The sequence below is a fragment of the Pristis pectinata genome, chromosome 20 (assembly GCF_009764475.1).
Source record: "Pristis pectinata isolate sPriPec2 chromosome 20, sPriPec2.1.pri, whole genome shotgun sequence".
Lineage (NCBI taxonomy): Eukaryota > Metazoa > Chordata > Chondrichthyes > Rhinopristiformes > Pristidae > Pristis > Pristis pectinata.
Genome location: NC_067424.1, coordinates 15,227,792 through 15,244,176, shown reverse-complemented (window position 1 = coordinate 15,244,176; position 16,385 = coordinate 15,227,792). Strand labels below are relative to the sequence as shown.

General features: G+C 41.9%; 1 protein-coding gene across 2 annotated transcripts in view; it reads left to right on the top strand.

Annotated features, from left to right (window-relative positions):
• The window catches only part of srgap2 (SLIT-ROBO Rho GTPase activating protein 2), a 161,207-nt gene that overhangs the window by 113,333 nt on the left and 31,489 nt on the right, over nucleotides 1-16,385 (top strand). For both annotated transcript variants that reach the window (XM_052034531.1, XM_052034530.1), the window contains 6 exons: nucleotides 936-1,151; nucleotides 2,300-2,428; nucleotides 4,638-4,859; nucleotides 9,499-9,600; nucleotides 11,338-11,535; nucleotides 12,842-12,926. In XM_052034531.1, coding sequence (XP_051890491.1) covers nucleotides 936-1,151; nucleotides 2,300-2,428; nucleotides 4,638-4,859; nucleotides 9,499-9,600; nucleotides 11,338-11,535; nucleotides 12,842-12,926 — 952 coding nt within the window. The remainder of the gene's footprint in view (nucleotides 1-935; nucleotides 1,152-2,299; nucleotides 2,429-4,637; nucleotides 4,860-9,498; nucleotides 9,601-11,337; nucleotides 11,536-12,841; nucleotides 12,927-16,385) is intronic.

Here is a 16,385-nt window from a genome sequence, read left to right as displayed (position 1 = left end):
ATCACAGGGAGAATGTGTGGACTCCACAAAGACAGCACCAGAGGTCAAGATCAAACCCAGGTCACTAGTGCCGTGAGTCAGCAGCACTACCTGCTACACCACTAAGCCGCCCTAACACTTCACCACTCACAGGGAAGTGAAAATCTAGAATACCTCCCCACTGCCAAAAAAAAATGGGGACAATATCATCAGTAGTTTAAATTAGCAAGGGATAAGGAGCTGTGATTAGGGTTAAATAGTTGAAATGAAAATCAGTCATGGTCTGATCAAATGGCAGATCAGGCTTGAGGTTGAACAATATTCTTATGTTCTTTGCCCACCCTACAACTTGAGACCCTCCAATCCAACCCACTGCTTTAGATCATTTCATTTTTTCACAAAAAACAATCTCGTACAGCACATTTGACCCAAAAGTTAATTACGCAAGTCCTGACTTAATTTTCTTATTGAATGGCAGAGTTTTCAATAGCAATATTTTTCCATTGTTAATCAAGAATATGCCTGTCCCTTAGTTTGCAACATCTGCTCCAAATGTTACACAGATCCAGAGGACAACAATAAAATTCCATTATTCAGATACCTTCCAGTGAATGTTTTGAGTTTAAGGGCTTCTTAGTTTGTCAGCTGTAAAGGTCTAGAATGAAATGAAACCAGTTTCTAGGCAGTTCAAATCTGCAGCATAATATGATCCTTTCTTTGAAAAGTTTAGGAATTTTAATGAGCAGGAGAGCTTTATTCTGTACCTAACTCTAACACTTCTCTAGGAGTGTTTGATGTGACATTGTGGAAAGAACTTTATTCTGTATCTAACCACTGTTTTACCTGCCCTGGCAATGTGCAAACAAGTTTCCTTTCTGGAGCACTGAAGTTTCTTTAAGGCAAAATTTACTGTTAAAGAGCACTATGAGTTGTGACCAAGTATCTTTGCTTTGCAGGTAATGAAAACCTATCACATGTACAATGCTGACAGCATTAGTGCAGAAGGCAAGTTGAAAGAAGCAGAGAAACAGGAAGAGAAACAGATTGGCCGATCTGTGAAGCAGGAGGACCGGCTGGTTGGCCGCTCACCAGACCCAGTGGCCAACATCCGATTCGAGGAGAAGCACCAGAGACGCAGCTCGGTCCGAAAGATCGAGAAAATGAAGGAGAAGGTTTGGCATAGAAACGTAGAAAACCTACAGCACATACAGGCCCTTTGGCCCACAAAGCTGTGCTGAACATGCCCCTATCTTAGAAATTACTAGGCTTACCCATAGCCCTCTATTTTACTCAGCTCAATGTACCTATCCAAAAGTCTCTCAAAAGACCCTATCGTATCCGCCTCCACCACCATTGCCGGCAGCCCATTCCACGCACTCACCACTCTCTGAGTAAAAAACTTACCACTGACATCTCCTCTGTACCTACTCCCCAGCACCTTAAACCTGTGTTCTCTTGTGGCAACCATTTCAGCCCTGGGAAAAAGCCTCTGACTATCCACATGATCAATGCCTCTTATCATCTTATACATCTCTATCAGGTCACCTCTCATCCTCCGTCGCTCCAAGGAGAAAAGGCCGAGTTCACTCAACCTGTTTTTGTAAGGCATGCTCCCCAATCCAGGCAACATCCTTGTAAATCTCCTCTGCACCCTTTCTATGGCTTCCACATCCTTCCTGTAATGAGGCGACCAGAACTGAGCACAGTACTCCAAGTGGCATCTTAAAGTCTTCTCTCCTTTCTCCACCTCATCTTACTCCCACCTTCAGCTCTTTTGCCTGCACTTTTGTTTCCACATATTCTCCCCTCTTTCCCATTTCTTGCTTTTTTTTCCTTTTCTTCCTCATGAGGTATGTCATGTCCAATTAGGCATCATTTTTGTGTGATGCGAAACAACGAGTGTTAACAGACTGACAGGAAATCCTTCGAGTGGAATGACTGTTTAAGGAAGCAACTCCTAATTAACTGAAGCAAGCTGTAGTTCCTCAATCATCTGCGTGGCTAACAATAGTGAATGCATCCGAAGTCAGGGAACTTCTTTGCCTTAACTCCTCCATTCCATGCGCTGCACTTCCCAATATAGTTAGATGAGGGCATGTTCTAAACTGGAATTGTTAATCACAGATGCACAATAATGCATGTCTTGAATATGACTGAGTTTGTTTAAAGCACTGATGCCCCATTGCTACACAGTCTAGGTTTGAAATCCCAGTTGGGAATTCCCTACCCTGACACTGATCACTTAAGTGCTTGCTTTTAAGCCCTGCACCATGTACCAAAGGAAGTTTAATATTTTGCTCTTGCTGTTCTTTTTTCCTAGCGTCAGGCAAAATACACTGAGAACAAACTCAAGGCGATCAAGGCACGAAATGAGTACATTCTGGCACTGGAGGCTACCAACAGCTCCGTCTTTAAATACTACATCCATGATTTGTCCGACCTACTTGATGTGAGCCAGTTTACTAACTTTTCTAGACAATGTGTGTCCTTTCTGATGTTTTAAACAACTTCAGAAGGGGTGAAAGGGTTAAATTCTGAAGGTGGGTTGCATCAACTGGGTTATACTTCTTCCAGCATAGAAGACTAAAAGATTCTCTAATTAATTAAAGCAGTTCATAGTTTAAATAGAAATAAATCATTTCCTCTGTGAAAATCAGAACAAAGGCTATAACCTTAAGATTTGAATCAGGCCATTTAGAGGTGATATGAAAGTTCTGGAAACACTCAGAAGGTAAGATAGCGTCTGTGGAATGAGAAACAGTTAACATTTAAGGTCCAAGACCTTCATCAGAGCTATTTCCTTTTCCACAGATATTGCCTAACTTGTTGAGTGGCCAGCATTTTCCTTTTTTATTTCAGATTTTCAGCATCTCCAGTTTTTTGATATTCTATTCCAAGAAGTCAGGAAATTGTGCTCCATAGAAAAGTTAAAAGAAGTCTGGAAGACTTGCCCAAAAGATGTTGAGAGTGGGCTTTAACTGAAAATTTCAAACCAAGTTTTATTGCTTTTTCTTGGGCATGGTGGGTGATTGGAGTTAAGATACATAACATCCATGATTTAATTGAATGCAACATAAAAACAAGGGGCTGTATGGCTTGCCTATGTACTTATGTTGCTAAAGGCTCAAAGGTTGAATATTTTCCAATGGTTATTGTTATCAGGGAAATTGGAAATAGGAAATAGATACTCATGATTTCAGGATAGTTGGAAATCTGGGGCTCAGATTTCTCCCTGAAAAACTCTAGAATAGAACCATGTTAAACAGGTTGTTCTTGAATACTCACACTAAATGTTGGAGGAACTCAGCAGGTTGGGCAGCATCTAAGGAGAGAAATAAACAGTCGACGTTTCAGGTCAAGACCTTTCATCAGGACTGGAAAGGAAGAGAGCAGAAGCCAGAATAAGGTCGGGGTGGGGAGGAGTACATGCAGGCAGGTGATAGGCAAGTTCAGGTGAGAGGGGGAAGGTAGGAGGGTGGAGGAGGGGGGAGAAGTAAGAAGCTGAGAGGTGATGGGTAGAAGAGGCAAAGGGCTGAAGAAGAAGGAATCCAGTAGGAGAGGGCAGTAATCTCCAACCTGCTGGCCTCAACATCGATTTCTCTAACTTCCGGTAACCCCTCCCCTCTTCTCCCCTTTTTTTTCTCCTTTGTCTTCCCTCATTCCTGTGGCCCCCATCCCCCTTCTCTTTCCCCTTTCCCTGCCCTAATGACCTGCCCATCCCTTCCCTCACCCTCATGACCTGCCCATCTACTCCCTACCTCCTTTCCTTTATTCCATGGTCCACTGCCCTCTCCTACTGGATTCCTTCTTCTTCAGCCCTTTTGCCTCTTCTACCTATCACCTCTCAGCTTCTTACTTCTCCCCCTCCTCCAGCATTTTGTGTGTGTTGCTCCAGATTCCAGCATCTGCAGAATTTCTTGTGTCTTTGTTCTTGGATACTGACTGCTTAGATGGAGTATACTGGAATCAGAGAGTGAAACAGCACAGAAGGAGGCCATTTGGCTCTTTGGTAGAGCTATCTAATTAACCCCCTTCCCCTTTAAAGAAATAACTTATACAATTTACTTGAGAATTTAATCAATGCATCTGCATCACCAGTTTTTCAGAGGTTGCATGCCAAATCATAACAACTGGCTGTTGGAGTATCTTCACTTTCAAGGCCTGCAGCAGGTCTAGAGGACAATTTAAAAGGAAATGCAGGCCTCATCAGCAATACTCAGAGCTCATTAATAAGATGAAAAGGTTCAGAGAAAATTTGACATGTTAGGTCAAATCTTCTCTTAACCTTCTCTACTCAAAGGAGAGCAATCCTAACATCTCCAGGCTTTCCACACAACTGGAGTCCCTCATCCCCAGGCACAACTTTAGTAAATCACCTAGTACTCTTTCCAGAGCTTTGATCTGTCCCTGAAGTATTCCTAAAGAATTGAGCATTGAATCTCATTAGTATTTTGTAGAGAAAGAGCACAACTACCATGATCTAGAACTCTTCTATTAATTGAAGTATGGATGCAAAATACTTTTGTGACAGCCTTCTTCGCTTATCTTGACACCTTCAAAGATTGCTGCACATACAGTTATTAGTCTTCTTGTTTTTACATACAGGGATTCAATGAAATCAGTTTGGCAACAGATCTAATCTGTACTCTTTATTTTAGTGTTGTGACCTTGGGTACCATGCCAGTCTGAACCGCGCAATGAGGACATTTCTTTCAGCAGAGATTAATGTTGAGCAATCCAAGCATGAAGGGTTGGAGATCATTGAAAATGCCATCGACAGCCTAGATGCAACCAATGACAAACAGCGTCTTATGGAACTATACCACACCGTGTTCTGTTTGCCACCAAAGTTCGATTTCCAGCCACACATGGGTGACGGGGTCAGTATATTTCTCTAAGTTCCATCTTGAAGTAATGCTCGTCTAGCCGGTTAGTAGGCAATACTCTTGTTGTCTCTGATAGCCCTGTACCCCTTGTATTATACTGTTGCAGACCTGCATTTACTTGTATTGTGCCTCACTGTTATACGGGGACAGACCAACACTAAATCCTAGATCACAAGACAAGGGAGCAGAAGTAGGCCATTCGGCCCATTGAGTCTGCTCCAAAGAAAAGGGAAGAAAGAGAAAGAAATGAGAAATTGGGGGGGGGAAAGCAAAAAAAAACACACTATTCTAACCCCAATTTCCGGCCTTATCCCCATATCCCTTGATACCCCGACTATTTAGGTATCTATCTATCTCTTCCTTAATCGCCTCCAATGATCTGGCCTCCACTGCTGTACGTGGCAAGGAATTCCACAAATTCACCACCCTCTGGCTAAAGAAATTTCTCCTCATCTCTGTTTTAAACCTGTACCCTCTAATTCTAGGATTGTGCTCTCTGGTCCTGGACTCACCCACCAAGGGAAACAGCTTGACCACATCTACTCTATCCAGTCCTTTCAACATTTTAAATGTCTCTATGAGGTCCCCTCTCATTCTTCAGTATTCCAGTGAGTACAGTCCAAGAGCCGACAAACGCTCATCATACGTAAGCCCTTTCATTCCGGGAATCATCCTTGTAAATCTCCTCTGAACCCCCTCCAACATCAGCACATCTTTCCTAAGATATGGGGCCCAAAACTGTGCACAGTATTCCAAATGGGGCCTCACTAGTGCCCCATAGAGCCTCATCAACACTTCCTTACTTTTATACACTATACCTCTCGAAATGAATGCCAACATAGCATTCGCTTTCTTTACCACCGATCCAACCTGGTGGTTAACCTTTAAGGTATTCTGCACGAGTACCCCCCAAGTCCCTTTGTACTTCTGTACTTTGAATTTTCTCTCCTTCTAGATAATAATCTGCCCGTTTATTTCTGTTTCCAAAGTGTACAACTGCACATTTCTCAACGTTGAATCTCATCTGCCATTTCCTTGCCCATTCTCCTAAACTATCTAGGTCTCTCTGCAACCTTCCTGTCTCCTCAATACTCTCTACTCCTCCACCTATCTTGGTGTCATCCTCAAACTTAGCCACAAAACCATTTACTCTATCATCCAAATCGTTAATGTACAAGGTAAAAAGAAGCGGCCCCAACACCGACCCCTGCGGAACACCACTAGTAACCGGTAGCCAACCAGAACAAGATCCTTTTATTCCCACCCTTTGCTTCCTGCCAACCAGCCAGTGCTCCACCCATTCTGTTATCCTACCTGTAATTCCATGATCTCTCATCTTATTAATCAGTCTCTTATGTGGCACCTTGTGGAAGGCCTTTTGAAAGTCTAAATACACAACAACTACTACCTCTTCCTTATCCACCCTACCTGTGATTTCTTCAAGAAACTCCAATAGGTTGGTCAGGCAGGATCTTCCCTTCACAAAACCATGTTGGCTAGGACCTAGCTTGCCTTGCACCTCTAGGTATTCCATAACCTCATCCTTGAGGATTGATTCCAATAACTTTCCCACCACTGACGTCAGACTAATAGGTCTGTAATTTCCTTTACGCTGCCTCCCACCTTTCTTATACAGTGGAACTACATTTGCGACCCTCCAGTCCTCCGAAACCATGCCGGAGTCTATCGATTCCTGGAAAATTATCACCAATGCCTCCGCTATCTCTAAAGCCACCTCCTTCAGAACCCGGGGATGCACCTCATCCGGTCCGGGAGCCTTATCAGGCTTTAGCCCATTTAGTTTTCCTAGCACCTTCTCTCTAGTAATCTTAACTGAACTCAGTTCCATTCCATGAGACCCCTGACTAACCGGTATATTGCTGATGTCCTCCACAGTGAAGACCGATGCAAAATACTCATTTAGTTCTTCTGCCATCTTTTTATCATCCATTATAATCTCTCCCGCACCGTTATCAATTGGTCCTATATCAACCCCTGTCTCTATTTTATTCCTTATGTATTTTAAAAAACCCTTAGTATCCTTTCGAATGTTGTCTGCCAACTTCCTTTCATAATTCATCTTTTCTTTCCTAACGACCTTCTTAGTTTCTTTCTGCAGGTTTTTAAAAGTTTCCCAGTCTTCTGTTTTCCCACTGATTTTTGCTTCCTTGTATGCCCTCCCTTTTGCTTTTATTTTAGCCTTCATCTCTCTCGTTATCCATATTTGTGCCTTTTTTCCATACAAAACCTTCTTTTTTCTTGGAATATATCTATCCTGCATTTTCCTTATTACTTGTAGAAATTCCTTCCATTTCTGCTCCGCCGTCCCTCCGGCTAGCTTACTCTTCCAATCAATTTGGGCCAACTCCTCTCTCATACCACCGTAATTTCCTTTGTTCCACTGAAATATCGATACACCAGTTATCAGCTTCTCCTTCTCAAATTTGAAACTGAACTCAATTATATTGTGACCACTAGTTCCCAATGGTTCCTTTACCTTTAGTTCCCTGATCACCTCCGGTTCGTTACACAGCACCCAATCCAAAACAGCCGATCCCCTGGTGGGCTCATCAACAAGTTGCTCCAAAAAACCATCCTGTAGACATTCCACAAACTCACTCTCCTGAGATCTACCGCCTTGCTGGATTTCCCAGTCCACCTTCATGTTAAAATCCCCCATAATTATCTTCACGTTGTCACTCTGGCACGCTTTTTCTTATTTCAAACTGCAACTTATGGTCCACTTCCTGACTGCTATTAGGGGGCCTATATATAACTGCTACTATTGTCCTTTTACCCTTGCTATTTCTTAGCTCCACCCATAAGGATTCCGCCTCTTCTGACCCAATGTCCTTCCTTTCTATTGATTTTATATCATTACTAACCATCATGGCCACACCTCCCCCTCCGCCTACCCGCCTATCCTTCCTATACACTGTGTACCCCTGGACATTCAGTTCCCAATCACATCCATCATAAAGCCATGACTCGGTGATTGCCACAATGTCGTATTTATTAACCTGTAATTGTGCCACTAGGTCATCTACTTTATTCTTAATGCTACATGCATTTAAATATAGTACATTTAGTCCAGTATCTGCTATTGATTTTGTTGTACTTCTATTGTTCAGCAAATTATCCTGACTTTTCACCTGCCTGTCCTTCTTACCATCCTCACTACACACTATCTTAGACATGTTTCTATATACCTCATCCTCTATCCTAACATCCTGTATCCTAACATCCTGATTTGTTGTACTTCTATTGTTCAGCAAATTATCCTGACTTCTCACCTGCCTGTCCGTCTTGCCATCCTCACTGCACACTGTCTTGGACTTGTTTCTATAAACCTCCTCCCTTACCCTAACATCTTGTATCCTAACATCCTGGTTTCCATCCCCCTGCCAGAGTAGTTTAAACCCTCCCCAACAGCTAAATTAAACATTCCCACCAGGATATTGGACCCTTTGGAGTTTAGGTGTAACCCATCCTTAGTGAATAAGTCATGCCTCCCCCAAAAAATGGTCCCAGTGATCCAGAAATCTGAAGCCCTGCCCCCTGCACCAGTTATACAGGTAATAACCTGCACTTATCAGAACTGCATACCAGGACTACACAGGGACCAAATTGGACTCAGCAGGAATGTAGAGCAGTTTTATAAAAGGAGAGACCTAAACCCATCATTACTGTCCTCTAGTGTGATACAATCATTGGCAAAGGAAAGAGCAGCAATACCCTAGAAACCCCACCATTGCCATTTTTTTCTCTCTGTGCCATGCACCAGCCTGACAGATGTAATTTGGCTATTTCTTCATGTTGCTCCATTGCTATTTTAGAACCACCTATTCAAGAACTCTGTGTGAGGTGGTAGTTTGAGAAGAAAACACGTAACCAACTTCACAACTAGTGAATGTGCAATTAATTCTAAGTTTGGCAACAAGGTTGACATCCTGAGAGCTAAATAAAAGAAAATCCACAAAATCAGTTTCATTGCCAAATAGTGGGAAGTTTGTGCGTCAGTGTCTATTTGGAATTTGATGAAGAACACCCAATTGTGTTACAGCTCGTAACAACACACCCACAAAGAACAAGGAATCTTTTCAGGAGGAATTTCTTTAGCCAGAGGGTGGTGAATCTGTGGAATTCATTGCCACAGATCGCTGTGGAGGCCAAGTCATTGGGTGTATTTAAAGCAGAGGTCAATAGGCTCTTGATTAGTAAGGGCGCCAAAGCTCACGGGGAAAAGGCGGGAGAATGGGATTGAGAGGGAAAAATAAATCAGCCATGATCGATTGGCAGAGCAGACTTGAAGGGCTGAATGGCCGAATTCTGCTCCTATGCCTTATGGTCTTATGGAATCCTCTATACGGTCACTAATCATTGTATTATACCTCGCATCCCAAGGGAAAAGACATTATTCAACCTTTGCAATGGTCAGCATCCCAAGCATTCTGTCAGCTCAATGTCATTTCCCTTTTGAATCAACACAGGTGTTTTTTTCACTGCTCTGAGTGTAAAGTATATGCAAATTGCTTCTTGTTGTTTCTAACTGTACAGTGAGACTGGGTGAAAGTCTCTTCCTGTTTTTTTCCCCCTAACACCAATACAAACTGCTGTTTTTTGAACTCTACAGGTTTCTCAACTGTGCGCTCAGCAACCAGTGCAGGGAGAATTGGTACAGCGGTGCCAACAACTCCAGTCCAGGTTGGCCACTCTAAAGATTGAGAACGAGGAGGTGAGTCACTCAGCATCACTGCTGCCAAACAACAGAACAATTGCCAGGGTTGGTTCTTGCAACTGCCCCAATTCATTGCTTGAAGGCATCTTCTCATGGCTGAATGGGTTACATACATAACCAGACTGATCCAGACTCTCATGCCCAGACCTACATGAGCTGAGGTTAATAGGATCAAAGCTGACATTTTCTGTAACAGGAGAGATACGTGGTCTACCATTTGACTCTAGTGAGAGTGAATATTTGCCCTCTGCATGAACAGGTGCTTCCTGACATCAGCCCAACACTTTCACTTTGCATCAGAGTCTCTCTGTGATTTTTGGACTAACAGAATAATAACTCCGCCTTAAACTTTTCTATTCCACTTAGTATCATTTAATCTTCTCAAAGTTTTATTCACTGTCTTTCAGGGCTGAAAAATCTAAATTTCTTCAGCCTTTCACTTGGTCATGCCTCTGACACTTTGCAACTGGAAGAGCCATTCAGCTTCTCCAATCTGTTCCGACAGTCAGTTAGATCATGGTTGATTTATACCCCAACTCCACTGACGTTCCATTCCCTTGTTACCCTTTTCTAACAAAACTCTTATCAGTCTCAGCCTTGAACATTTCAGTTGAAGTGCAGCATCCACAGCGTATGCATGAGAGTACTTCAGACACCTAATACCAATTTATGGAGGAAAGTGCTTCATGATTTCCATCTTCAATGGTCTTGCATTTATTTTAAAATTATGTCCCCTCTTGTCTAATTCTGCCCCAGAGAAACTAGTTACTCTGTGATTAAAAATTCTGATCAGGTCACTCCTCAAGCTTCTGAACTCAAGGAGAAGTATACCGTGTTCATGGAATTATTTTCTTAAATTAACCTCTAAGCCCTATTATCATTCTGGTTTCTGGTGAACTTTGTTACAAGCCCTCTAAGGCCAATATGTAATTACTGTGATGCACTGAATGTCATACTCCATGTGGGGAGCTGTACTAAGCAGCATTCTGGGGATTATTCTACTGATGACCTCACTCAGGATTGATCTCTGGGTACACTCCATTCAGCACATCTCTCTGACCTAACCGACTGTTAAATAAAATCAATTGCTTCCTTCTTTCAATATTTGTTACCACATTCCTGTTTTACCCAGACATCCATTGCCTTAAATTTGTGAAGAAACCATTCATGTTGAATGTTATGGAAGGTTTTTAAGAAGAATAGGTTCACTATATCTAAGCTTTCCAGTGTATACTTTAGATGTCACTTCCTCAAAAATATTTAAGAGTTTGGTCAGACAGGATCTGCTGTTACTGAAACTATGTTGGTTACCACTGACTGAGCCACTTTGATATAGGCACTTGGCATTTGCTATCTGGCCTATACTTGCCCTGGTTTGTTTGTTCACAAGTATTGAAAGTAGTCAAATTAGTTTGTTTCCAACTCAGCAGAACCTCTCCCATAGTTACTGACTCTTTTATATCTTCGGCACTTTGTAGTTTCATACCACGCTTAACCAATAGTCTTCTAACTCTGGGGTATTACCACCCCTTTGATCCTTTTAACTGTTTCATACCCATGAATGCAAATAATAAGTGACAAATGATAAAAATAAAAGAATTTCTGATTTTGAATGACTGTATATTCAGAATCACTGAGCCCTCTTGTCCAGTTTTAGGCTTCTGGTAAGATACAGGTAGGGGTCCTGCAATGGATTTCCTTGCATTAATGAATTCATTTGGTTTGTCTTCACAGGTGAAGAAGACTATGGAAGCCACACTACAAACAATTCAGGACATTGTCACTATTGAAGATTTTGATGTGGCCGACTGCTTCCAGTACACTAACTCCACTGAGTCAGTCAAATCCACTCTTTCAGAAACCTTCATGAGCAAACCCAGCATTGCCAAGAGGCGAGCCAATCAGCAAGAGACAGAACAGTTCTACTTCACGGTACAGTATCTTGAAGGCAAAATCTGTGGTGCCAATTTTGTCTTGAAGCCATTTACTTCCCTGGGAATGGTCACTTAATCAAAATTGTGTAGCAGTGGCACAGCCAGTAGTGCTACTGCCTTATAGATCCTGCAACCCAGGTTCAAACCTGACCTCCAGTGCTATCTGTGCATGTTCTCCCTGTGTGCACGTAAAGGTGAAAGGAGGAATTGGGCGTGGGGCGTGGGTGGAGTTGATGGAGAGAATAGGTTACAGGGATAAAATTAATGGGGGAATGGGATTACACTGTGACCTGGCATAGATTTAAAGGACCAAAATAGCCTCCTTCTGTGTCATAAAGAAATATGTGTTCATCTTCATGGATTGAGATCTCTGCTTCCCCATCCATGAGTTGGAGCCCGTATGCCTGTCTCCTTGGATTGGAGCTTGTGCATCCATCACCTTGGACTGCCTATGTGTCCCTGACCATGAGTTGGATTCTCTATGTCCATCCCTCTGGACTGGAATCTGTGCATCACTATCCAAGGATTGGAGCCTATGTCAACCTCTCCATGGACTGGGGCCGATGCCTGAGGAGCCTGGCCACCTCCTGTATTTTTCTGGTCAAGCATTGGGGTCTGTGTGTTCCTTGTCAAGGGTTGGGGTTTGTGCATCTTCGCTTTAGCCTGGGACTTGTTCATCACTTTCTGTGGATTGTGTTGATGTATCCCTGTCCCTCTCTATGATTTGGACATTCTGCTTCCTTCTCCATGGAACACAGCCTGTATGTTGCTGTGCAAAGGCTGGGGCTTGGGGATTCATCCCTTCTGCTGGGGCCTGTGCACTCCCCTCTGTGAACTGGGACTGTGTGTCCCCACCGTAGGTTTGGGCCTTTGCATCCCCCACATGGATTAAGTGCCCATCCCATCCATGTGTGCTGGCCTATTTGTTCCTCTCCATGGGTTGGTGCCAGTGCATTTCCCTCCATGTTTTGGACTTGAGGCTACCTCTCCTAAAACAGGGGCTTGTCCAGCCCTGTCCATGGGCTAGGGCATCAACATCCCTCAATATGAGTTGGACGGAGCCTGTTCTTCCCTCTGCGTGGGTTTCAGTATCTGTTCCCTCCATGGGTTTTGCCTTCAGTCTTAAAATTTTCCTTTACTGTTTGTTTCTTTATTGGAGCACAAGGCCAATCAGAAAAATTCCTTAAACATATCCATGCGACTTCAGGAAGGGGAGTGAATTTTAAAACAGAGGGTACTCAATGCATCTCTATAAATCATTTTGTTTTGTGATAGCTCACCATTGTTTTCTGTCTTTTTCATAGAAACTGAAAGAGTATTTTGAAGGCAGAAACCTGATCACCAAACTGCAAGCGAAACATGACCTTCTGCAAAAGACTCTGGGAGAAAGTAGGCAATATTCTTAATCTTCTTTATAATCAGTCAATCAATGGAGGTGTGAGATCTGTTCAGTATAATTTAGTCCAAATCCTAACAAAACTAGATTCCTTAGTTCAAATCTCTGAAACAATTAGATACTCTAATCTTTCAGCTAAATGCAAAGTTCAAAAGGTCTGTGTTGCCATTTTATGTTGCATTGATTTGTTTCAGTGAAGTGTTCTGATTGGTGTTATATCACCAGTGGAATTATCCACTCCAACCAAAATATGGACAACAATTGAAATATATATATATATATAGTGTATTATATATATATATATATATATATATATATATATATATATATACACACACACACATAACTTCAGAATACTTGCAGCTTGCATTCAGAGTATTAGATCAAAATATCTCTCCCCTGCAATGTAAGAGGTGAATAGATTAACATCACTGAGTTCTTTAGCTGTAAACGGTGGTAAAATATTTAAATCTACCTCTATTTATCTAACCCCTGTTTATCTAAAAGTAGCAGGAATGGGTTTTAGTGGGAGATGCTGGTCATGGCTGGGCTTGCGGCCACTTTCACTTAAGTCGGTCTGTTCGGGTCAGCTCCTGAATTTTGCTGTCTCAGGTCTGCTTTCCTTCCAATCTTCCGATTTAAAAAAAATCTGTAAAACTCCCTATTACATCTAAAAATTCTTACCCTCAACAATAATTAGGAAAGTCTTGGCTTTTAAAAATGTTTTATACACCGCAGGAACATTAGAGCCTGAATCAAGCCTCCATCTTCTTACCTTTCCTGAAACTTGACACAGAGTTATGTCACTTAGTTAGGCTTCCAAAAACACACCTCCTTGCTCACAGAGTGCAAGAAGATAGAAACCAGAGGCTGAAACCTTGAACCTTATCCTGAAACATTCCAGAAAAGAACGAGCCTCCTATTCCTCGAGAGAATACACACCATCCTTTTAATGTTGTGTAAACCAGACTGAAGACAGGAGAAATGTTTGTTTCAAATTTAGTTAAGTATTGGTAGGAGACTAAAACTAGGGTGTTCAGAATCCAACATATTTAACAATTAGAGTTTCTTATGAAAATCAAAAAAACTGCAGATGCTGGAAATCTGAAATGAAAACAGAAAATGCTAGAAACACTCAGCAGGTCAGGCAGCATCAATGGAAAAAAGTTAATGTTTCAGATCCAAGGTCCTTCATCAGAAAGGCAAAAGTGTTGGTTTTCAGTAGCAGAGAAGGTGGGGGGGAGGGGGGGAGTGAGGTGTTCAGTCCCTAACCTTTTCTACAACTGAAAACTAACTTACTTTCTCTCTTTTCTGGTGCAGAAAGGTTACTTTTATTTCTCTTTCCAAAGATGCTTCCCAACCTGCTGAGTTTCTCCAGCATTTTGTGTTTTAGAATTTTTCATAGGTACTTTAAACGCTTTCACAAAATCTGCTGCTTTGGATGCAGTCTTTTACATTTAACTCTTTTCTGTCATAGTTGAGTCTAGTGGATGAATCCATAGCTCATTGTGGTATGAACAGTTGAGACCATACATTCTTAATTAGGCTGTGGGGCAAGCCCTTGTACAGTAAAGTCATAAAGTCATTTCCTATGCCACTTAGAATATTCAATTTGGGACTACACCATACAGGCCAATAGAATTAGCATTCTTGTGATATCCTCTTTCCAGAAATAGAACTAGGAAGTGAAAAGCCAGAAACATAATGTGAGGAAGAGCAAGGGGTGAAAAATCTGTTTATGAGAGGCCCTTTCTGAGTCACACACCTGCCATCTGCTGAGATGTTGCTTGGTTTCTGGTGTGATCCCAGATTTTTCCACCCCAGTTGCTTCCGATCCAGGTTCACCCTGCTGAGCTCAGTACATCTCCGTCTGCTGCTGCTGAGCAATGAGCTTGGGAAGTGTGCAGCAAGTTGTTTGACCCACAAGTTCCTGCTCCTTACTTGCACCACCTTGTCCTTTTGTTTTAGCTTCTCAGTGTTATAGTTTTCTGTTTGCGTAAAGTTTAACTCAGCCACTTAACTAGTTTTTCACCATCAAACTTACACCTCCCCAGCCCACTGTGCACATTAAAAGGCCCTATCAGCTAGAATTTACAGCACAGTAACATGTCATTAAGCCCAAATGGTGTAATTCTAGAATTTATGCTCAACACAGGATTCCAGCAGTCTACCTTATCCAATCCAATTGCCATTTCTTTCCCGCTCATATACTTCACTGGATTCCCCTTAATTACATCTGCAATAATCTCCTCAACTACATGTTGTGATAACATTTCCACATTCTCCCTTCTTTTTGGACAAAGAAGTTTTTGCTGAATTTGCAGTTGGATGTATTAGCAACAATTTCTTATTTATTGCCTTGTACAGCTCTGACCAGGTGGAAACCTCTTCTGTACATCTACATTATTAATCAGTTCATAATTTTAATAACCTTCATTATAACACCACTCAACTGTTTCAAGAAAAAAAATCTTTCCAGATAGTTAGAACTGCTGAGTTCTGAAATCATCTTTGTGAATCATTTTTGTATCATCCTTGGTGTCCCTGCATCCAATGGGTAAGGGCCTGAGTGTTCCTTGCACACACTAAGGTAGTTCTTGGATTAGATAATGTGAATGAGGTATCATTCTGAACTCTTCAAGATGAATGGCCCAAGTTAAAGATGAAACAGTGTCTCAGAGGATTGATCTCTATACTCAACTCTCCCAAGGGATCAATTTAATCTGATGCTGAAACCCTTATCCATGCCTTTGTTTGCTCCAGGCTTGGTTATTCCCATGCTCTCCTGGTCACACTCTCAGCATCCACCATCTATAAATTTGAAGTAATTGAAAACTCTGCTTTCGATATCCTAGCTCACACCAAGTGACATTTATTTCTCACCCCTGTGATCACTGGTTCCAGGTCTTGAAATCCCTTGAATTTAAACTTATTCGTGTTGTTTTTAAATCTGTCTGTGGTTTTATCCCCTCTCTATCCCTGCCGTGATTCTGAGATTTTAGTGCTCTTCGAAGTCTGCCTACTTTTTCACATCTTGACAGTCATACTTTTGACTGACCTTGACTTCACTTCTTAATCCTCTCTCCCTCTCTCTTTTCTCCTTTAATCCAATCCAGAAAATCTTATCTCTTGAGTAAGATGTTGATCATCAGTTGACAATCTCCTCATTTAACTCAGTGTCAAATTTAGTTTGATCATGCTTGTAACTTGACTTAGAATCTTTCAACTGTTAAAGCCATGATATAAATAGAAACTTTTGTTAGAATGTTGAGCAGCCCTTTCCAACAAGAGGATTTAAAGTTGTGAATGGTGATAGTGAGGAGATGGCATCACGTATTCAGAGTGGCAGGGACTTAGATCAATGAGCAGATGCAATACTCTTTGGTAACAATGCAGGAATTAGAAGATTGCCAGCTGGCATCTTGATGCCTTCTGTATGTGTTGAACTTGAG